Source organism: Ovis canadensis, chromosome 16 (assembly GCF_042477335.2).
Source record: "Ovis canadensis isolate MfBH-ARS-UI-01 breed Bighorn chromosome 16, ARS-UI_OviCan_v2, whole genome shotgun sequence".
NCBI classification, from domain to species: Eukaryota; Metazoa; Chordata; class Mammalia; order Artiodactyla; family Bovidae; genus Ovis; species Ovis canadensis.
This window is the reverse complement of record NC_091260.1, coordinates 80080948-80105370: the sequence shown is the minus strand read 5'-3', so window position 1 is coordinate 80105370 and position 24423 is coordinate 80080948. Positions and strand designations below refer to the sequence as shown.

Genomic DNA, 24423 nt, shown 5'->3' with positions numbered 1-24423 from the left:
GGGATCGAACCTGCGTCCCCGGCATGGCAGGCGGATTCTTCACCCTCTGAGCCACCAGGGAACCCTGTTCATAGCACACTTACCCACCTGTCCCCCCAAAAAAACACAGTTCTTTTTAAATGCTTGGTTTTTGAACCAGTGCTCCTAGGGATGACTCGCAGAGCTTGTGTGTGACGAGCTCCGGGGAGAAGTCTCACCCACCTGCTCAGAAGCCGCAGGCAACCCGCACTCCCCTGGGCCAGGCCCGTCACACAAGGATGTGTGGAGCTGACCCGTCACCTTTCCTCTCAGAGCCCAGTGGGAGCGTCTTCCAGCGCGGCCGCAGCCAGAGACGTGGAGACCCTTCAGGAACCTGCCCTCCCCTCCCCACCCCCCTACCCCCCGCAGCTCCTGCAGCCTGCTTGCCATGCACAAAGGCACTGCCAGCTGTGTGTGTCTGTGTGTATGCATGTGTGTGTCTGTGTGTCTATGTGTGTTTGTGTGTCTATGTGTGTGTGTGTGTCTGTTTTTTGTATGTGTACGTGTGTACGTGTGTGTGTGTGTGTGTGTGTGTGTGAAGACCATTGCAGGGATCCTCCTCTCTTTGCTTGGTAACTTCCACTGTCAGCCACAGTTTGTCTTCCTTATCGCCAAGCCAAAAAGGCCTGTGACTACTGTTTTCTTTTTATAACATTTAACTTTCTCCTTTCAAAAAGCAGAAAAGGCTTTTACAGGACCAGGGTGGAGATGCTGCTCCTGTCTCTCCATGGACACATCGTATTTTAGCAGTCTCGCCAGCCCCAGATCTTAGACTCTGCGCTCCTGACCGGCCTCTGCTGGGAAGAGGGACGTGGACATTTCCCAGGGTTGGGGCGTGCGGCGGGGCTCTGGGCGGATCTGGGTGGGAGAAAACACGGCAGCTCCTGAGTCAGCACAGCCAGGGCCTTGAGCGGCAGATGTGGCTTACCGGTGGAGTGGCGGGTGGAAAACGGCGGCCAGCCTGCACAGCTCTGTCCCTCAGACTCTGCAAACGCGATTTAGAATGAGTCTTTGCCGATGTAGGTAAGAATCCTGAGATGAGACCACCCTGGATTTTCCAATGACAAACGTCATTATAAGAGACACAGAGGGACTTCCCTGGTGACCCAGAGGTTAAGACTTAACTAAGATCCCCCATGCCTTGCAGCCAAAAAACCAAAACATAAAGCAGGAGGAATATTATAACAAGTTCAACAGATTTTTTAAAAAGGAGAGAGACACACACAGAAAAGACGGTCACGTGAAGACAGAGGCAGAGACTGGACTGATGTGACCCGGAGCATCCAAAACCCGGAAGAGGCAGGAAGGACCCTCCCCTGGAGGCCCTGGAGCCCATGACCCTGCCCACCTCGATTTCCAGCTTCTGGAAATTAGGTGCAGGCCTTGCTCCCCTGCCTGTGAGCTGGGTGACCTGAGCAGGTTGCCTCTGCTCCTCAGCTTCCTTGTCTGTAAACTACCCCACGGGTTTCCTTGGAGACTTAGTCAAAAAACGCAGTGTGTTTAACCCGGGTCTGACACACAAGTACCGACACGACGCATTCACAGCCCGCAGAATCATTAGGCAGGAGTTTGCTGACTGGCCTAGATGTCCATGGTATGCTGTTTAAGAAAAAACCAAGTCACTAACCCATGTGTACAGGAATAATTCCACATCTAGCTATTCACTTGTGCATGTGTTTGTAGGAAAAATGTCCAGATGGATAAAAAGCACATTAACAATCAGGACACCAAAACTGGGTGACTTTCTTAGCTGTATTTTTCTGAGTTTTCCACAATGAACACAACTGATTATCTACCCAAACACAAGAAGGGCATCCATCCTTCTTCTGCATAAAGTCAGGGCTTCATATTGGTTTCTTTCACTTTCTTAACAGCAGAGGTTGCTGAGGTGATCAATCGTTAAAATAATCTATGCAGGTCATTGATTTAAAGCTCAGGCCTCAGGTCCACAGCTTGGTGCCATAACAGTTGAAAACCAGTGGGCTTTCAGGCTGGTTGGTTCCTTGATTAGTGTGTAGGTGAAGTGGGCAGAGGGGAGATTTAAGAGGGGAGGAATTTGCAACTGACTAGGTGTTAAGGAAGAGTAAGGGTGACTAGAAGAGGCAGCCCATCAGGACGGTTGCCACCAGGACAGTGTGAGTCATCAGTGCTCTCACTTTCTAACTGAAACAAGAGGAGGGGTCCTGGAACCCCGGGGGAAGCGGGGGTGGGGGTGGGGGGTGGCGAGAGGTAAGGGTGCACATTCCGAGTCCGGGGTGTCGTCCTGGAGCTGCCAGGGAAATCTAAAGGGTGTGGGCAGTTACGCTCCACACACCACCTTCACACTGAGTTTGCAGGAAGGCTGCCTGCTGACCCTGGTATCCGCTCTGAGCCTGCATTGCTCGGTCATCCTGAACAGGACTTGACCTGGTGGGCACGTGCAGAGAATGCCAATACCAGGCAGCCATGGTCCAAAATGGAGATAACCCATGAAACACACTAGCAAGTCCCAAGGCTGACCATGCGCCCAAACTTGTACTGCAAAGGAGACGGGAGACCATGCCAGAGGAACTCCTGCTACGTGAGCCCTGCCCTGCTGGGCCGGGGTCAGCGGACCCCACCGTGGGGCTCTGCACCATCACTGACGGCTCGCTGAACATCTCCATTCATCTTCTCAAGGATCCACAGTAAGTGGCCGAAGGCTGCCTGATCCTCGGGCCCAGGGAAGGCACCACAGTCCCCTAGGCCAGCTATGTCCTGTGAGTTCCAGCACCCAGATGGGAATCGAGGATGCCTGTGGACCTGCTGGGCAGCCAGGCAGAGGGGCGCAAACACCCCTTTCAAGGCTAGGGGTTCGGGAAGCCCACGCCCAGATCGTGTGATGCTTCCAAAGGACAGGGAGGGTCTGCTGCGGTCGGGCCACTGTGCCGTGTGCAGGAGCAAGCCGCCTCCCAGGTCAGCGGAGCTGTGCGGGTCAGAACCCGTGCTGGACGGGCGCGCGGCACACCACATGCACTCTCTACACGCCTGCCACGAGCCTGGGCTGCGGGACCCATGCCGCTCCGGGCTGGGAGGGGGCCACCTCCTGCAGCTCGGGGGCTGTGCTGACCGTGGGCTCGTGGGAGCTGGGCCTCCTGATGCCCACAGGCAGCTGACAGGGTGGCGGAGACGCCAGGGCCAGTGCAGGAGCGCCCAGGGCCCAGGCCTACCGGACGGGCAGTTTTCATCCAGCAGAGATCGGGTCAGGAAGGGAAGCCTTCCTCAGTGACGTTCAGGAGAGGACGAACCACTGACGAGGAGGTAGCAACTTCCTTAGGGGCCTGGCCCCCGACTCCTCGCCAACACAAGACCCCTTGGGGAGCAAGGGCACACGGGAGCCCCCATGCCAGAGGAAGGGGCAGCTGAGAGCCAACAGCTGGACTCTGATCCCCTTCACTCGGCCACACCGCAGCCTCACCTGACACTACAGCCCACACCAGGCCCAGACCCCGTGAGGCTGAAGGATCTCGATCCGGGGGGTCTGGAGTCACTGGGGCGAGGGCCCCCGTCTACGCCCATCCCGCTGTGAGACTGAAGGGTCTCGAGTCACTGGGGCCGGTGCCCCTGTCCATGCCCACCCCCCCATGAGACTGAAGGGTCTCTATCCCAGGGGTCTGGAGTCACTGGGGCAGGTGCCCCTGTCTACACCCACCCCACCGTGAGACTGAAGGGTCTCGATCCCAGGGGTCTCGAGTCACTGGGGCAGGTGCCCCTGTCCATGCCCACCCCCCCATGAGACTGAAGGGTCTCTATCCCAGGGGTCTGGAGTCACTGGGGACAGGTGCCCCTGTCCATGCCCACCCCCACCCCGCCCCCCCGTGAGACTGAAGCCCCCAGCTGTGGGTCTCGATCCCGGGGGTCCAGAGTCACTGGGTGGGGAGCCCCTGTCCACACCCACCCACCGATGAGACTGAAATCTCCAGCTGGGGGTCTCAATCCTGGGGGGTCCGGAGTCTCTTGGGGCAGGAAACCAACAAGGCAGTCCTGGGGGCCCAAGCCCAGGGCCCCTGACCCAACAGGTCCACCTCCCCAATAAACAAGTCCAGGACATTCTGGGGCGAGTGGTCTGTGAGACCCTTGAGAACCACTGCCCTGGGCCAGCGGCTCTGAGTCAGCCCACGGATGCAGCAACAGCATCACCAGAGAGTAGCAGCCACACCGCCTCCCGCGCGGCCCTGCAGGGTCAGAGGGCACAGTAACCCCATGCAGCCCCCCAGGCGGACACACGGGACCCCGGGGCGGCAGGGGGGGACGCTCCTGCACTGTGGTCACTGCAGCGCGAGGCCCCATGAGGCAGGCTGCGGGCCTCGAGCTCGGCCTTCTGCTTTTGCTTCTCCTGTTCCAATGCCCGCAGGACACATTTTACCAATATTCCTCACACTTGAGGACACATTTTACCAATATCCTCACACTTGAGGACACATTTTACCACTATTCCTCACACTTGAGAGAAGTGGTCATGGTTTACAAGACACACAGTACTAAATTATAAAAATGTTACAGAAACACTTCCACGGAGCAAGTAAGTATTTAAAGACTTTATTACGTTAGACAAACTGAAGTCCTTGGAAACACAGTTCCACTGAATGCATTCTTTATGCACCATACTCAAAAATATACAATTTAAAGTACTTAAAACCAACTTAAAGTACTTCTCATATTAAACCAATTTTCCCTATTTTTTTTTTTTCAGTTTTGACATTAAAAAAAAAAAAGGAACAGAAAGAGTACATTAAAAGAAAACTGTCAGCGCGGGTTTTAAAAAACATCTGGTTTACCTGTGACATTATTTCCAAGGCTGCTTGGCCGTGGAGACGCAGATGCCTTGCGCTCAAAGCTGTGTGATCACCAACCGTCTGAGGGGTGAGGACCACACGGAGCGCTGGGGAGAGCAGGCTGGGGGCACTGCCCGCACGCCTGCAGGCCCCATCCCCAGGGGCCCGCGACGGGGACAAGGGGACGGACGACGCGCTCAGTCACAGCGGCCTGAGGGCCATGACAACTCTGCAGGATGAGGAGGGTCTTCAGACAGAGGGCGGGTGCAGTTAGGAGGGAGGGTGGTCCTCCCCTCGGATGCTTCGGTACTTAGCCATGTCTTCTGGAAATACTTTAGAAAGTTCTTGAATCAACAGGCTTTTAAATTTCTAAGGAGAAAAAACATACACGGTCAGCATGCTTTTGCTCGGGACCCGCCACCCAAGTTAAAGCAGACGCCTGCGAGCCTCGAGCTCAGGAGAGACCGTGCCCTCGCGGTGCTGTGTGCTCAGCCCCGGAGGTGACCCCTGGCCCACAGCAGCGGCTGACTGCCCGAGACCGCGGTGGGTACAGCAGAGCTGCCTGAAAGATAAGCTTCACTCAAACGCCGTTTCTTCCCTCCTGCCTCCGACGACAAACAGCCAGCCACACGGGCAGAGAGGGTTTCTGCACACGGCACACAGCACAGGAATCTTCACGGAATATTTAACTGAGCGATTATTAACTCAAACCGCATCAAGGTCACTGTATGCACACAGCCCGAGCGAGGCTTTTGGAGTACCCGGAAACTAGTCTTCCGCAAATGCTGGGGCTCCTTGAGCCTTGCTATCAGCGTAATTTGTCTTAATCCGACCTCAGATGCAGCTAATACAGGCCAGCATCTCAAAGCCTAACAACGAGCTGTACAGTAAAGCCGTACTGCAGGGATATACAAAGATACCGCACTTGGGTGAAGACAGGAAGATATCCTCAAAAGAGGCTGCATACCAACACTCCAGGAACCGTTGAAGACAGAGCTCGAGCAGGCTTCAGCACGTGGCCCACCGGGCACACGAGCTGTCCCATGAGGCATTCACGGTGACAGGAAATAACACCAAGAGGCAGAGAAAGGAACGCAAACCGCACAGAGAGTCGCTAGCATCCCTGCTGGTGGGTGGGTGGGCGACCTTCCCGACAGTGGGGAAGACGGGAGCGCGGGGACCCGGGAACACACCCCCCAGGGGCAGCGACCCTGCTTCTGAGGTGGTAGCTCCTGCTGGACGACACAGCTCAGCCACACAGTCCAAAACACCCCAGCTCACGGGGATGATGCCCAGTTCAAGAGCAGCGGCAACACACGCCTTGTGCTCCTAGTCCCCTGGGGCTTGGGCCGCAGGGGACACAGGGTTCGGGCCATGGGGGACATGGGGCAGGGATGGAGAGAAGGCTGGCCCGCGAGGCCTCCTGAAGGGGGAAAGATGCGGACCCCGGAAGGTAGGCAAGGCACAGAGGACGGGCGGGGCTTCCAGCAGAGGAGACGGCAGGAGAGTGGCCTGGGAGGAGGGGCTCGAGGTCAGCCAGGCCGGGCCGGAATGAAGACCGGGGTGGAGGCAGGGGGGGTTCTCTGTTGGAGGCCAACAGGAAGGGGCGGCAACACCCGCCCCACAATCTGAATCACGAGCGAGTCAGTCTAAGGAAACAATTCCAGGCGTCATGCTCAAGATGCAGGGTTTCCTGGACTTCATCAACAGCAGGAGACAAGGACAGAGCAGGGCCTCGGTGGAGAGCAGGGAATCGGGTACAGGGGCCGTGAGCGAGCAGGGAATCGGGTACAGGGGCCATGAGCTGGCCGCTGGCGAGGATCCCCGAGAAGGAGAGCAGGAAGGTACAGAAGCCTCCAGGCCCACGACCTGCAGCGGCAGGGGCAGGCCTGACTGAGGGACGCACCCCGTGCAGGCTGGAGACACTAAAACCTTACAAATGAAAACAGCAGTTAAGTCAATGACAGCTAACACTACAAAAATTACCTGGGACTTTCCTAAAAGACTGCCACATCGTTTCATTTTTTTATGCTATGACACATCTCCAAGGTATTTAATTTTATTACCTATTTCCTTGGCAGGAAGGCTCTGACAAACCTAGACAGCAAATCAAAAAGCAGAGACATCACTTTGCCTACAAAGGTCTGTATATAGTCAAAGCTATGGTTTTTCTGGCAGTCATGTACAGATGTGAAAGTTGGACCATGAAGAAAGCTGAGCGCTGGAGAACTGATGCTTTTGAACTGTGGTATTAGAGAAGACTCTTGAGAGTCCCTTGGACTGCAAGGAGATCCAACCAGTCAAGTCTTACAGGAAATCAGCCCTGAGTATTCATTGGAAGGACTGATGCTGAAGCTGAAACTCCAATCCTTTGCACCTGATGTGAAGAGCCAACTCACTGAAAAGACCCCAATGCTGGGAAAGATTAAGGGCAAAAGGAGAAGAAAGCAGCAGAGAATGAGATGGTTGGATGGCATCATCGACTCGATGAACAGGAGTCTGAGCAAACTCAGGGAGAGAGCGGAGGACAGGCAAGCCTGGCATGCTGCGGTCCATGGGGTCGCAAACAGTCAGACCTGACTTAGCAACTAAACAACTGAGCAGCAACCTGTTACACGACTCAGAAGTCGCCAAAAGCGTGATGCGGCCAAACAGCTGACGCCTCGAAGTCTACCAGCCGAATTCGCTCTGTGAGCATTTCCTGATGCCCCCACATCGCTTCCCATTCAGAAGGACCTTACCTTCATTGTGTCGATCTTGCCTTTAACTTGCTCATTCTTGGCCAGAGCCCTCTCCAGGCACTCTTTGGTGTAGAGCTGGGGGTTTCGCCCTTGATCTATGTATCTGGAAACAGGAAACATCGCCGTTAACATCCTCACGGCTGACACCTCCTCTCACAGCTTCCTTACGGGGGAAAAGACAACGGCAGACTCACACGGCCCTGTTTAGAGGGAACTGTGTCCAGGAACCGGCTGAGTCAGGGTTCCTTCGCTACACAGGTAGGGGTCACTCGAGCTCATGTTACTTCTAATCGTATGAATAACTCGTGAAGTCAAGTGATGATCACTTATAACCCAAGCGAAGCTCCACGGCCACACCAGTTCACACATTTTTCAACATTTGTGTTTTTCAAAAGGTTTCACCACCTTTCCATCCTCCTGACAGCCTGTAAGGTCAGGCAGCTCTTGACAAGAGAGAACCAAGTGTGAGCCAGAGCCTCGGGCCTGGGCAGCACAGGAGGCCTGCCGAGAAGCAATCACGCTCCGGGTGCACCCCGTCCTGGAGGGGACGCGGGAGGGGAGAGCCCCGAGCAGAAGAGCCGGCCCTGCCCGTCCTGAGATCAGTTCACAGACTGGGGAGAGATGGGGCTGATATCCTACTTTCTTTTTTAACTTTTTATTTTGTACTGGGATATAGCCAGTGGGGTATGAGCAGTATGGGGTGTAAGCAGTACGGGGTATGAGCTTCCCTGGTGGCTCAGATGGTAAAGAATTTGCCTGGAATACAGGAGACCTGGGTTTGATCCCTGGGATGGGAAGATCCCCTGGAGAAGGGAATGCCAACCCACTCCAGTATTCTTGCCTGGAGAATCCCCAGGCACAGAGGAACCTGGTGGGCTACGGTCTACAGGGTCACAAGAGTTGGACCCGACTTAGTGAATAAACCACCATCACGTAGCCAATTAATAATGCCGGTAGTTTCCAGACGAACAGCAAAGGGACTCAGCCATACATATACGTGTATCCATTCTCCCCAGATTCCCCTCCCAGACAGGCTGCCACATAACACTGTCAGAGCTCCCTGTGCTGGACAGTAAATCCTTGCTGGTTTTCCATTTTAAATACAGCAGTGTATACATGTCTACTGATCCTTTCCTAAGTAACTTGATTTGGACAAAGACAGATTCTCTCCCATTATTTCTTAACAATATAAAATGATTTCTTGAAATTTCAACTTGTCCCCAAAATATCTTCATCACCCAAAGACTTCATTGAGCACACACCTAGATAAACATCCACATTTTACCCAGGTAAGGCCACAGGTCTGCCTGAAGACCTGCACGTCACTCAGCTAAACAGAATTATTAACAAAGAAACAAAACCACGACAATCAAGTCCCATTTTTACGCTTCAGTTAAAAAAAAATTATTACTTCAGATTAAAGACATTAAGTTATTACTGATGGCATAAAAACTGACCTTTAATTACGACATAGCAAAATATTAATAAATCAAAAGTTCTAGAAATCCCATGTTACTGGGATGTACTTGAAATGATGGAATGAAAAAAGCCAAAATTATGATTAATTCTAAGCAAAATCCATCCATTTCTGGGGGGAGAAACCTGACTGGCCCAAGTGTCCAAAATAAACCACCCTTTCGACAATGACGTCACCTAGATCAGATACTTCTTTGGAGACCCAGGGTTGAATCCCACGTCTGCCAACTCCCCAACCCCGAGCTCCCCCTCGGGGAGAGCCGAGCTTCACACTGCCACCTCTGCCACAGGCGCAGTCCCTGCGGACAGCCTCCTCCACCGGCACAGAGCGACCGCAAGTGCACACTGCTGCTGCTGGGCGCCCGGAGGCCACCTCATCTCAGCCCCACGGGGGTCTCAGCCGGCCCTGCGGCCAGCTGTGGCTGCAGCTGCAATGGCAGAGCCTCGCATTGCCACCCCTTCAGGGGTCTCTCTCTCTCCTTTGCGCCACTTCGGAAGCCGGGAGTGGTCCTCGGCATCCGTCAATCTATTCATCCCACACACTCAGGGCCAGCACGGCTCTGATGAGGGCTCCTCCGGGAAGGGGAATCGGGCTCCACCTTCCCGCGCCTCACCCCCAGGAGTCTAGAGCTGTAACGCGTGCCCCTGGGCACCACGCCCCTCGGCCCGCAGGACAGGACAGAGCTGAGCCTGTGAAAAATGCAGCCTGTGCTCCTCTGGGAGCACAGCTGCTGAGCTGCGCTGTGACCAGGACTTCTACCTGTGACCCTTGGGGACGTATAATGGTAACTTTTCCCTTTACTGAGCAAGGAACTCTAGTGATTTCCATCTGCAGTTTTACTGCAGAAAGCCCCAGAATTCTCTTGCTGTTCCAAGTCAGCTCTGGGAGGAAGGCTGCTTAGCCCAGAGAACTGGCCCTGGTCAAGGACAACACAAGTCCAAGATTTTTAAACTAAAAACAGAGTTGCCACATAATCCAGGAATCCCACTCCTGGGCATATGTCCAGACAAAACTAAGCTTCACAAAGATACATGCAGCTCCGTGTTCACAGCAGCACTGTCTACAGCAGCCCAGACATGGAGACAACACCAGCGCCACCACAGCGCAGGATAAAGAAGACGCAGTGCATATACACAGATAGTTACACACTCCGCTGCCTTTAAAAAGGAAAGGAAGCAATGCCACTTGCAGCAACACGGATGGACCTAGAGATCATGATACCAAGCGCAGTCAGACAGACAAAGCAGAGAGAATACACTGCCACTCACATGTGGAATCCAAAACACGGCACAAACGAACAGAGACAGACTCAGGACGGAGAAAACAGCCTTGTGGTTGCCAAGGGGGAAGAGGCTGGGCAAGGGAGGGACCGGGAGCTTGCCATCAGCAGAGGCAAACCAGTCTGTATAGGATCCTACCAGCACAGCAAGACCCTACTGTTCAGCACAGGGAACCGCATGCAGCGCCCATGAGAAGTCATGACGGAAAAGGACTTGAGAAAAACACACAAGTAACTAGAGCACTTTGCTGCAGAGCAGAAATCAAAACACTGTAGATCAACTATACTTCAATATTCAATACAGTAAAATTTTAACATGCCCAGAATTTTAGCCTCAGCTCGACACTGACTAGCTAGCAAGACAGTGCAGTTACCTATCAGTTCTTTCACCTGCGAAATCAGGGCGCTAAAACCTGGATTAATAAAACCCAAGAGTTCATTTCCCAGAGGCGCTCTCCAGGCCATGACTATCGCCGGGTGCAGCTGACTCTCTCGCAGGAAACACTAAACATCCATCCTAAACATCCCTCTCTGAAGAACATTTTTTTTCCCCCCAATGAAGCACATATTATCATCTCCTAGAACTATTACCGCCAGGGCAGTCTGAGAGACACCAAATTCGTACTTCTCGGGTTGTTTCTGCCTTTAATTTTTTTTTTTTTTAATTTATAATATAGCCACTTAAGACTTTCTCCTCAAGAAGAAGTCAGGAAGTCATGGGGCTAACCTTTCAGCTTACTAGGATCTTGAGAGCCTATGATGTCTTTCAAATATTTCAAGAGCCATTATTCACCTGTAACTCTTTTTCAACAATACTATACTGAGATCTTTTTTTTTTTAATTGTTTAGTTCCATTAGAACATAAGCTCCTTGAAAGTCAAAGTCAAGTCACTCAGTCGTGTCCAACTCTTTGGGGCCCATGGACTGTAGTTGGCCAGGCTCCTCCATCGATGGGATTTTCCAGGCAAGAATACTGGACTGGGTTGCCATTTCCTTCTCCAGGGGATCTTCCTGACTCAGGGATCAAACCCAGGTTTCCTGCATTACAGGCAGACTCTTTACCATCTGAGCCACCAGGGAATCCCTGAAGCTCCTGAAGCTCCATGAAGGCAGGTATTTTTCTCTGCTTTTTTCCCTGGCATACGCCCAGCACCCAGACCGTCCCTGCCACACAGCAAGACACTTAAACACTGGTGGTCAAGGAAAAGTGTTAGTTGCTCAGTTGTGTCTGACTCTTTGTGACCACATGGACTGAAGCCCACCAGGCTCCTCTGTCCGTGGAATTCTCCAGGCAAGAATACTGGAGTGGGTTGCCATTCCCTTCTCCAGGGGATGTTCCCAACCCAAGAACTGAATCCAGGTCTCCTTCATCACAGGCAAATTCTTTACCCTCTGAGCCACCAGAAAAGCCCTAGGATAAGGAAATCATTACAGGAAAACCAAACAAGAACCAGAATATCAAGTACAGCACTTACTCAAATACTTCTAAAGGGACCGTGATATCATGAAGCTGCTGTCTGCATTTATCAATATCTTGTAAGCCAGTAACAATAAAATTCCTGGGGGAGAAGCAATAAAAGAGAACATTAGGTTAGTTTAGATGACGACACTGGGCACCACCCACACCGAGCCAAGGAGGGCTCTAGAGGCCTGTTCCTCACACAGAACAGGTGACAGGCAGCGCTCAGCTCTGGTTAGCTCAGGAGTCCCCGGAAAGCTCTGGAGTTATACAATATGCTCATATATCCCTTGATTTTCTTTTTGAACAAGGAATTACCAATATTGAGGGGTCAGAAACCAACAGGAATAAGGGCAGGAGCCTCTGAGACTTTGTGTACCCTTTAAGACAACAAGGGAGGTGGGGGGGGGGTGGCGGGGGGCGCAGTGGACTGGCCTTCAAGAGTCCATTCTCAGAGTCTGAGGGAAGAAAGCCACCAGGCCTGGTTTAATTTCAGTTCGGCTTGGGAGCCTTCCTGGAACACCGGGCTGGTCCCACAGCACTGTGTACGAAGGTGGGGTTGCAAACACGGCTATGTTTGAACCCTCCATAAAGTGGCGAGCCCTTATCCACAGCATTTGACTCCGCCTTTGATCCATCCCAGGGGCCTAGCACCAGGGCCGGCACAAGGCTGTTGCCAGAAAAACTATTTCATAAGCGTTCCGTGGCCCTTCTCAGCCCCCCAGCATCCACCGTCACGCGATTCCTCCAGAAACGGTAAACTGTTATCTGGCCCTGATGACTTCTCCAAATGGGGCCTGAAGGGAAGGTCCCAGCCAGGGCAAGGCGGGAAGGAGGGAGCGCCGAGCGCCCCCGCGCACAGCCTGGACCAGGAGGGACAGTCCTCCGAGCAAGAGTGGAGGGCAGGCAGAGGCTCGCGGCCGGACCCGGCTTCCCACCCCGCCCCAGGCAGGCACCGCCCCGCTCTGCCACTCACAGCTTCTGGTTGAGCCCGGCCTGGCTGCTGGGTTGGAAGTCGCTGACGATAATGCCGAGCTGCCGGATGTTCTCCACAAACTTCTCCAGGTGCTCTTCCAGGTGGTCGAACTTCTCCGCCATCGCCGCGCAGCCCGCACACCGCCGCGGGCGTGGTCCTGGCCCACCGCTTCCTGCTTCCGTCCGGGCCGCCACCACTTCCGCTTCCTCTGGGGGTCGGATGGGGCGGAGCCTGGGTGGTGGGCGCGGCCGCCGTGGCGGGGTATGGGGCGTGGTTTGGTCGTGGGGCGGGGCTTTAGGAGGGGCCGCCGGGGCGGGGCTTGACCGCGGGGCGGGGCGGGGCGGAGTCAGCTCGGTCCCGCCCCAGGATCCCTAAGCCCGCCAGGTGAGCGGCACGCTGCACGTGTTGGTCCTCAGGACATGCAGGCGTGGCTGAGGGACACACAGAGCCAGCGGTGGGGGCCTCTGGGTTCCTGCTCTGTCTCCTCTGCCCCTGAGCAAGTTCGCTAGCCTCTGAGCCTCTTGTTCTCATCTGTAAAATCGGGATAAACGAGACCTGACCGTTACCTGAAGTTTGTTAGAAGAGAAAATGCCGAGAAGGCTGAAGCCCAGCGGGCCATACTTGGAAAAAGTAGCTTTACTCCACGATGAAAAGACTTTTTTTTTTTGGCCTGAGTATGCGAACTACAGGTGGTGGTGGTTTAGTCGCTAAGTCGTGTCCAACTCTTGTGACCCCTGGTACTGTAGCCCACCAGACTCCTCTGTCCATGGGATTTTCCAGTCAAGAATACTGGAGTGGGTTGCCATGTCCTTCTCCCGGGGATCTTCCCAACCCAGGGATCAAACCCAGGCCTCCTGCATTGCAAGCAGATTCTTTACCGACTATAATACAAATTACAGGTACTCTTTGTAAATAATTGAAAACTTTCATTAGTTTTCTCTCTGCTTTCCTGAGAAGCTAGAAGATGAACAGTAAAGGAAAGCTGATTGTTGAAAAGATGAGTCAAATAGACATACTTCAGCAAGTCCATGAGGAAAACAGAGAGAGAGAAAATAAACAGTATTATAGATGAATAAGGGAACATAAATCAGTAACAGTGAAACCTGTATTCATATTTTGAAAACTTGAAGAATGTGGACAATTTCCTAGGAAACTCCCAAAAGTTAACCTAAAAATAAAAACCCAAAATCAGAATAGATCCTAACCTTCCAAAAAACTGGCCCAGGAGACAAAAATCTCAAAAAAACCAAAGACATCAAGCTCTGACTGTTTTTAACACTAGTTTGTTCTTTCTTTCTTTCTTCTTTTTTTTTTTTTATCATGTATCGTGTTCCTGTTCAGCCAGGTCGGACTCTTTGCAACCCCCTGGACTGTAACCCACCAGGCTCCTCTGTCCATGAGACTCTCCAGGCAAGAATAATGGAGTGGGTTGTCATTTCCTCCTCTGGCGGATCTTCCTGACCCCAGGATTGAATCTATATCTCCTGTATCTCCTTCATTGCAGGCAGATTCTTTACCCACTGAAGCATCAGGAAAAGAATTTCAATCTTAGATGTTTTCAGAGACTAGAAAAAGAAGAAATACATTCCAGCTCAGTTTTAAAGAGTTATGTAACTTTGATAGGAAATGCAGACAAGGACAGTCCAAAAACGGAAGAAAATGTGGGCCAGTTTTCCTTCTGGAAGCAGATGTAAAAGTCACAACATATTAGCAAATTGAGTCAATTATCCTGTGTGAACTATCAGTTCAGTTCAGTTCAGTCTCTCAGTCGTGTCTTGACTCTTTGCAACCCCATGAATCGCAGCACGCCAGGCCTCCCTGTCCATCACCAACTCCAGGAGTTCACTCAGACTCACGTCCATCGAGTCCATGATGCCATCCAGCCATCTTATCCTCGGTCATCCCCTTCTCCTCCTGCCCCCTATCCCTCCTAGCATCAGAGTCTTTTCCAATGAGTCAACTCTTCGCATAAGGTGGCCAAAGTACTGAAGTTTCAGCTTTAGCATCATTCCTTCCAAAGAAATCCCAGGGCTGATCTCCTTCAGAATGGACTGGTTGGATCTCCTTGCAGTCCAAGGGACTCTCAAGAGTCTTCTCCAACACCACAGTTCAAAAGCATCAATTCTTCAGTGCTCAGCTTTCTTCACAGTCCAACTCTCACATCCATACATGACCACTGGAAAAACCATAGCCTTGACTAGACGGAACTTTGTTGGCAAAGTAATGACTCTGCTTTTGAATATGCTATCTAGATTTGATAATAACTTTTCTTCCAAGGAGCAAGTGTCTTTTAATTTCATGGCTGCAGTCACCATCTGCAGTGATTTTGGAGCCCCAAAAAATGAAGTCTGACAATGTTTCCACTGTTTCCCCATCTATTTCCCATGAAGTGATGGGACCAGATGCCATGATCTTCATTTTCTGAATGTTGAGCTTTAAGCCAACTTTTTCACTCTCTTCTTTCACTTTCATCAAGAGGCTTTTTAGTTCCTCTTCACTTTCTGCCATATCAACTGCTGCATAAACAAGCCTCCTCAAAATTTAGTGACTTGAAACAACTATCTGCCTCTATTTTGCTCACAAATTTGAAACGTGGACTGTGTATGACATTCATAACTTGCCCCCTGCTCCGTGCTACACTGGCTGGATGGCTTGGCTGGGTCTGATGGATCTGCTTTCAAGATGGCTCACCCCCACAGCCATCACGTTGATAACGGATGTTAGCTGGGAGCCCAGCTAGACCGTAGGCTACAAACCAGACCCCCTCTGCATGTCTCTGAAGAGGGGCATACTTGCTTCCTGGTGGCTGGGTTCCAGGAGCACATAGCTCAGGAGAAGTGGGTAGAAGCTGCACTGCCTTTTATGGCCTTACCTCCAGAGTCCACACGCATCTCTCCCACCATCACTGTCACAGAGATGGCTTCCCAGGGAGGGAACAAAACCCCGGTCTCCCAACGGGAGAAATGAGAAGCCGGTTGTTGGAAGAACAAGTGAAATCGAGATCTTTCTAAGCCATTTTTGGAAAATTCAGTCTGTCACACGTCACATTGGGAAAAAAATTATCTCTTGGGCTCTTCCTAGGACCTCAGGAATAGTGAATATTATGAAATCTTTTATGTGTTTAAGTCCATTGAGGATTAAAGCAGAGAAACATCTCAGATAGATTCTTAAATAGACACGATAAAATTCAGCTTGATTTGTTGCTGTTGTTCAGTCGGTCAGTCGTGTCCAGTTTCTTGTGACTCCGTGCACTCCAGCACGCCAGGCTTCCCTGTCCTTCACCATCTCCCGGAGTTTGCTCAAACTCATATCTGTTGAATCAGTGATACCATCCAACCATCTCATCTTCTGTCGTCTCCTTCTCCCCCTGCCTTCAATCTTTACCAGCATCAGGGTCTTGATTGATGGGTTAGTTTTTTTCTTTAACAAAGAAACCTCTGAGAAAACTAATAGAGACTTCCTGGTCCTAATAGAGGGTAGATACTATAACCTTCGGAGAAGGCAATGGCACCCCATTCCAGTACTCTTGCCTGGAAAATCCCATGGATGGAGGAGCCTGGAAGGCTACAGTCCATGGGGTTGCGAAGAGTCAGATACCACTGAGCGACTTCACTTTCACTTTTCACTTTCATGCATTGGAGAAGGAAATGGCAACCTACTCCAGCGTTCTTGCCTGGAGAATCCCAGGGACGGGGGAGCCTGGTGGGCTGCTGTCTATGGGGTCGCACAGTCTGACATGACTGAAGCGACTTAGCAGCAACTATAACCTTAGAGAAGGCATTTGACTTAATGATAGAACTTTGGAAATACTCGTTGAAATCATGAACACGCCTCAGTCTTCTCTATCACTCCAATTTTCAGCACTGTGCTGGAGCAGCCAGTGCAGAAACAGTCACGGGGGCAAGCACTGGGCTGTCACTCTTGTCCTCCCTGTCGTCTGCCTCTTTTGACCCTGAACCTCTGTGTACTTCCCATTCATCTTTAAAATCCCAAGGTATCTTATACCTTAGCTTCCCAATTGTGTTTTAGGAATTCTGAGGACAGGAAGCTAAACTTAGACATCCTCCAGAGTCCCAGATGTATGCAAACTAGCTCACTAAACAGTTTTTGATTATTTGAAGGCCAAGGGGAAAAAAACAAAGGAAGCAACAGACAGAACCCAAATGCCTGCTTTTTCACCACGGATGTAACTCCCCAGGAAGCCATCTTTTCTGTCAAGTAGACCCTGGGGGCAATTTGCTCTCCATATAATTAAGAGAAATGGATACTTCTGAGGTTTAAACTTACAGCCCCATCTGTGCTCCCCCTCCCTCTGTTTTTTTCAGCACTTAGCAAGTTGTTTGGCCACCTGATGCGAAGAGCTGACTCACTGAAAAAGACTCTGACGCTGGGAAAGATTGATGGCGGGAGGAGAAGGAGACGACAGAGGATGAGGTGGTTGGATGGCATCACCGACTCAATGGACATGAGTTTGAGTAATCTCCAGGAGTTGGTGATGGACAGGGAGGCCCAGCGTGCTGCAGCCCATGGGGTTGCAGAGAATCGGACACGACTGAGCGACTGAACTGAGCAAGTTGTTGCTGCCGCCTCCTATACTTGCATCCATAGCCCATCATGGACCAGTTTCTAAGAGCAGCCGTGGCCGTGCACAAGGTTGCATGGAGATGCTCTGCGCTGCTGCTTCTGCCTATAGTCAGCTGGTCTGGGATCCTGCTGCCCATTGTATCCGTTCCCTAGGGTTGCTGCAACAAAATACCACAGACAGGGGGACTTATAGGATAGAAATGTGTGGTCTCACGGGCCTGGAGCCCCTGAGACCCAGGGGTCCGCTGGGCCGACTCGTTCTGAGAGAATCTGCTCCAGCCTCTCTCCTAGCTTCCGGGGGTTTGCAGGCAGTCCTTCCTGCGCCTTAACTTGTAAATGCATCAGCGGGCTCTCTGCCTTCACGTTGACAGCATTCTCCCTGTGTGCGTGTCTGTCCAAATTCCCCCTTTTTAGAAGGACATCAGCTGTATGTGATTATCGCCCACCTTAGTGACCTCATTTTAACTCGATTACATCTGCAAAGACTCTATTTCCAAATACAGTCACATTCCTAGGGACAGGGAGTTAGAATTCTAACGTGTGTTTTTGGAGGGGATGCAGCTGAACCTGTAACACCCGCCTCTTCTGTTCGGGAATGTGGCCCTCATTCTGTGTATTGTGACCTCAGGACGTTTAATTCAGGCCAGGTCACAAATGAGTACAGTCATGGTCCCCTTCTTTACCTTCTTGTGACATGTGACTAGTCATCAGCTCCCTTTTTCGTCCCCATAAATGTTCTCTTTCCTCTCTTCGCCCATTTCCATTGGTGAGCGTGAGAATAGAAATGGGAGGTTTTCAAGTCTGACTTTTGAAACCATCCCAAGGAGAGCCATTGAAATCCACTGAGAGGCCTGGAGTTTGAAAGAATCTTGAAATCTCTTGTCTCCTCATTGCCCTAACTCACTGTTCCATTGACAGTTGTTCTCTGATGAAACCAAAAGCCGTTCAAGTCCACTGAGACCAACAGGAAAATTCTTGCTTTTCTTCTCGAAGCAGCTAAGTTGTGGCTGCTTTCCTTTTACTGAGCATGGTAAATATTGTTGATTTGTTTGTAGCGAATGGTTTAAGATGTAAACACCCCTGGCTCCAAGAGCAAATAGAATTAGGCTGGGAAATCCCAGCGATTCGGAGGCGCACCTGGTAGGACGCTGCACACACAAACCCGCAGGGCTCTGCTGACCTGAGGGTGTTGCTTCCGTTCCCCTCTGAGGTCAGCATGGTCTGCCCCATGGAAATTTCCAGGGTTCTAACACTTTGTGACCTTGGAATCTGGAGGCATTTTTTTCTTTCTTTCTTTCTTTTCTATTTGCATTCTTCTTGCTCGATCAGCACTCGTGGCCTTTAGGGATGCCATTTGGAACATTTTCTGCTATACATTCTCATTTATTCTGAGAATCAGATTCAGCTTAAGTTTAAAAAAACTACAGCTATTCTACTAAGAGGGCAAAACAGCTGGTTTCTGCCTTTCTCTTTGTGACTTTTCCCCACATTAGCAGTTCTAGCAGAAGGGACTGTTTGCTGCTCTGTTGCTTTGATGACGATCATGGTGATGTTGATGATGATGATGATCATGATCATACCGAGGCCAACGTCTAGCATTTTGCTGAGCCCTTTATATGGATTATCTCATTTATTCTTCATAACCCTAAGAGGAAGCCGCTATAATGTGCACCATACATGGTCAAATGGAAGCCAGAAAAGCTTCCCTAAATACAGAATTGAGAAGCAGAATAATTCCAACTGGTGAAGGATGCTGAAAGCATTTTTCCGTAAGTACCTCACTGACACATGAATGTTCAAATAAATCAGATTTACCATTTATTCTGTTAGGGTCATATGCCAGTGAAAGTGCGTGATTTGTGCCATAAAAATAATAAATTGTGTCTTGGTTTTACACTAGTAATTATTGAGAGGCAGTAAGATTTCTCTTCCACTTCCTTTGACTTGAAACATCTGTTGTTCCACCTGAAATTCTATGTGATGAACCTGTGACAAGATTACACTGCTGTTGCCTACAGGTTGTCATGTAAGCCAATCAGAAGATGGAAGTATGCAGTTGACACTCACCATTAAGTTTTGATGAAAAGTTTTGCCACAAGTTCAAGAGGAGACAGGGGCAGCATTATGGAAAGAGGGAAAAGCTGAGACATCTAACTCTTTAGCCAGTTATACACACAAACACAGAAATATAAACCTTTTAGACTCCATGCCAGTTTTCACCCTGTTAGCTCCTTCAGTACACTGCTGAAGTCCTGAGATCTCAAACCCTGGTGTAAAAACTGATGACGTTCAGCAGAACTCTAAGTCTGTCTTAAACACTCGGAAGAGAAATGCATTGGGTGCAAGTAAGCTCTTCCAAATATGGCAATCCAGAAAGCAAATCCTCACCTTGCAGAAGATCATTGTGCCCAAGGGTGGAGAACACCTGCTTCTGGTCCTGATCAAGAAAGAGAACCGGGACACTGCCAGCAAAGAGCACCCGAAATAAGCAAACAAGAAGCAGCTTGTGTCAGAAGACGAAGGAAAATATATCAAAATCCTTCAGTCTGGAAGACGGAAGCTGAGAGGGGCCGTGGTCAAGGTCTGCACAACTTTGGTTGTGACGGACGCCAGAACTAGTGTCAACCTCCTAACCTTCTGGAAAATGGCTTTAGTTGGGCCAGTATTTCTCCTGTGAGAAGCACATTCCAAGATGGGATTGAGCATCCAAGACATTTTTAAAAGAAATATTGGTGAAAGAAAATTGGGAAGGAATCAGAAAAGACTGGGAGAACCATCGGACCAAAGTGAAGTTCTGACCCCAAGAAAAGGAGAGAAAGAAGGATGCAGGGAGGGAGGGAAGGCGTGAGGGGAGGAGGGAGGAAGGAACGGGGAGAGCTGGCAGGCTAGAAGCATCTTAGACGGCAGGGCAGTTCTAGGGAGAGTTAGGAAAGACTACTATGGAGTCTTCAAACCCAAATCCCTCGCCAGCAGACTCCCACATCTCTCAGGACAGACATGACTTAATATTCCTGCCTCACCGAGTCACTGGCTGGAAGCAGTCCCTGGGAGCAATATATTTCCGAGCAGAGCACTGGGGCCTCTGGTCCATGCTGGCCGCTACACTTAGGGATCTGAGAGCTGCTTTTTCGCAGGCACCACATCAGGTCAAGTAACAGTCAAAACCACAATCATGACTATGGCCATTCACCAACAGCCTGCTCAGAGACAAGCATTACGCTAGATGCTTTACATATATTAAGCATAATTTTCAAGCAGCCCTCCAAGCAAGGTACATTTGCTCCCCAATTTCAGTGAGGAAACTGAAGCTTGGAAGGGTAAGACCCTTGCCAAGACTATACAAGTGGTTGAGGCAGAGGTGACAATGAATCCTGAGTCATGTTCTTCCCACAACAAATAGATAAGAGGACTTTCACTTCTGCAACAAGACATACTGACTCCCCTGAACTTAAGCTAAAAAAAAAAAAAAGCGTGTTTTTTTTTTTTTAATATAAACAATGCTGAAAATGGGGCTTCCCTGGTGGCTCAGCACTAAAGAATCCTCCTGCAACGCAGGAGACAAGTGAGTCACAGGTTCAATCCCTGGGTCAGGATGATCTCCTGGAGGAGAAAATGGCAACTCGCTCCAGTATTCTTGCCTGGAGAATCCCATGGACAGAGGAGCCTGGGGGGCTACAGTCCATGGAGTCACAAGGCGTCGGACACGACTGAGTGACTGAACGCTCAGTGCTGCACGCGCCTGCATAATTCACAAGTGACGAGATGTGAGAGCGACACCCTCACACTTTGCAGCAAATGACTCCTCACAGCCCTAGATGTGGCCCTGGGCCCTAGATGATCCCAAATGGCATTCCTTGAGTCCGCCTGACTGTCTACAGATGGAGCTCGGGTGTGGTCAGCAAGGGACAAAGTCCTAATACTTCCTTGCTGCATGGCCGTAAGAATCACCTTGGTCATCAGCATTCTCCTCCTAGAATCAAGGTCACGTCCATAAACACGTAAAACCTCCAGCATGGCACCCGGCACGTGACAGGCCTTGGACAAACATGGTCCCCTTCTTCGAGCTTCTACCAAACATGCACAAAGTCAAGCTGTTCTTCTTGTACCATGAACTAACTCTCCAATTAACATTAGCTAGAAGGCAATGGCACCCCACTCCAGTACTCTTGCCTGGTAAATCCCATGGATGGAGGAGACTGGTAGGCAGCTGTCCATGGGGTCACTAAGAACAGGACACGACTGAGTGACTTCACTTTCACTTTTCACTTTCATTCATTGGAGAAGGAAATGGCAACCCACTCCAGTGTTCTTGCCTGGAGAATCCCAGGGACCGGGGAGCCTGGTGGGCTGCTGTCTATGGGGTTGCACAGAGTTGGACACAACTGAAGCGACTTAGTAGCAGCAGCAGCAGCATTAACATTAACTAATAATAACTAATGATAATATTATTAATTATATACTTAATATAATTAATATATATAATTAATAATATAATTAATATACTTATATATAAGTATATATTTAATATATATTAAATATATAATATACTTAATATAATTAATAATAATACTAATAATCTGCGGTAGATTTTTACACTCTCTGCATAACGCCATCCACACACCCCTGCGTCCTTGCTCTGCTCTGTTACCCCAGTTCTGTGGGTGGGCTCGGGGGGGGAGGCAAGTAGGTGCACCTGCCTGAACAACGACATGAGACCCTCAGAGGAGTAGACTGCATAGTCTGAAGATTCTCATCCTCCGGCAACTTGGGCCGCAGCCCTCATCTCCCCTTTGAGAGTTTCCAGGCCTCAAGAGGAATCCCAAGGGGCTTCCCTGGTGGTCCAGTGGTTAAAACTCCATGCATCCAAGGCAGGGGGCGTGGGTTCAATCCCTGGTCAGGGAACTAAGATCCCATATGCCATAGGGCATGGCCAAAAAAATAAATTTTCTAATTAAAAAAAAAAAAAAAAGAATGAACTGCAAGTACTTGCCACCCCAGGGCCTGGCTGGACCCTGATGCCCCTGCCTCCTGCCTCTATTGGGTTCCTCCCTCTACGTGGAAGTACCCTTGCACACTTTTGTCCCATACTTGGGGAACTCACTTGTCTGTTTTAGGACTGTTTTCACTCCCTGCCTCAGGCAGAACTGTAATTCTCTGGTCAGAGCTCTGGCATGTTGGAACCTGTTCTCTCCTGAGAAGGCAGTGGACCCACTAGAGGCTAAAACCAGAGACCGCACCTTCAGGCAGGTGAGCATGGTGGAGACTGCAGAACCCAAATAAAACTCACACTTCCTTCTTCCATGAAATTAGAAGACTCTTGCTCCTTGGAAGAAACGTTATAACCAATCTAGACAGCATATTAAAAAGCAGAGACATTATTTGCTAACAAAGTTCCATCTAGTCAAAACTGTGGTTTTTCCATAGTTGTGTATGGATGTGAGAGTTGGACCATAAAGAAAGCTGAGCACTGAAGAATTGATGCTTTTGAACTGTGATGTTGAAGACTCTTGAGAGTCCCTTGGACTGCAAGGAGATCCAACCAGTCCATCCTAAAGGAAATCAGTCCTGAATATTCATTGAAAGGATTAATGCTGAAGCTGAAATTCCAATAGTTTGGCCACCTGATGTGAAGAAATGACTCATTGGAAAAGACCCTGATGCTGGGAGGGATTGAGGGCAGGAGGAGAAGGGGATGACAGAGGATGAGATGGTTGGATGGCATCACTGACTCAATGGACATGAGTTTGAGTAAGCTCTGGGAGCTGGTGATGGACAGGGAGGCCTGGCATGCTGTAGTCCATGGGGATGCAAAGAGTCAGACATGACTGAGCAACTGAACTGAACTTCCCTCTTCCATAGAAATGGAAGTGAAGTCAGGCCCATGACTGCCTGTCTGGTCCACATTTCCCAGGCATACATGGCCTTGGCACTAAGAAATTCAAGCAGAAGCAATGTGGCCAGATCTGGGTCTGGACTTCACATATCTGCTGGGTTTTCTCCTCGCCCACTCCCCTCAGGTCTCTGCCTGGACCTGGACAAGGCAATGACTGTCCAGTAGATCTTCCTGAGATGATGGAAATCTTCTAGACCTATGCTGTCCAAGGTGGTAGCCCCTGGACGTTTAAAATGTGGTAAGGGCAGCGGAGGAATCACATTTTAATTGTAAAATAGCCTTGTCAGCAGTGGATACTGTATCAGACACTGGCATCCTTGGGGATGGAGGAATAAAGACATGGACAGAATATGGGTGTCGGGATGCCTAGCAGAGCAGACTTACCCCACCAGTATGGACCACTGGACTCAAAACTGTTGAGAGTGGGGGAGAAGTCAGTATCAGTACAGTGTGGCAGGGTGGTTATGGCAATGACCTGCAGGGGTCACTTCGTCAGTTCCAATTCCACTTAGTTAGCTCTGTCGCTTAATATCTGTGTGACCTTGACCAAGTTGCTTAATGACCTGTGCCTCAGCTCTCATCACTGTCCTGGGAAGGTGAAGACTACGCAACCTCAGGTGGCTGCAAGAAGCAAATGGAGTAATGCTGTAAAACACTCAGAATATCATCTCTCTCTGTAATTGTGAGCTATTGCTATGAAATCTGGGGACTCTTTGTCACAGCATCTAGCTTTGCGCTAGCTGATACATGTGGGTTTGAGTCAGGCTCCACCATTTACCATTTGTGTAGACACTGGCCAAGTCCCTTCACTCTCTGTGCCTCTGTTTTCTCTGTTTATTTATACAATGGGGGAAACAGGCTCTTTTTCCATAGAGTTCTTGGGAGTGATAAATGACGGGAGACTGGTACAGTGTTTACACAGTGTCTGACGCACATTCAGTGCCGGGAGCCAGCACGAGGAGTCTCGTCTGTGGCAAAGGTCATGAGGTTAAGGGGTCTGACAGGCAAAGGCGAGTCCGGCCTTAAGGGAGCCTCGCTGGATTTTCTCGAGCATCTGCCCCCAAAACCAGAGTCTGCATGCCGTTATGCTTCTGACATTAACAGGGGCTGTCCCCTCACCACCTTTTTCTGGAAAAAGTTAATTTAGAGCTTTTAGATAATAAGTCCCCTGGGCATAATAAGAATGTTTCAATCCAAAAACCC

General features: G+C 50.3%; 1 protein-coding gene across 1 annotated transcript in view; it reads right to left on the bottom strand.

Annotated features, from left to right (window-relative positions):
- Positions 1–4559: 4559 nt before the first annotated feature.
- The window catches only part of MED10 (mediator complex subunit 10), a 44303-nt gene continuing 24439 nt past the window's right edge, over positions 4560–24423 (bottom strand). Inside the window, exons 2-5 of the mRNA XM_069556120.1 lie at positions 12744–13274; positions 11784–11867; positions 7553–7655; positions 4560–5180 (exon numbers count right to left, since the gene is read on the bottom strand). Coding sequence (XP_069412221.1) covers positions 5082–5180; positions 7553–7655; positions 11784–11867; positions 12744–12865 — 408 coding nt within the window. The 5' untranslated portion in view covers positions 12866–13274 and the 3' untranslated portion in view covers positions 4560–5081. The remainder of the gene's footprint in view (positions 5181–7552; positions 7656–11783; positions 11868–12743; positions 13275–24423) is intronic.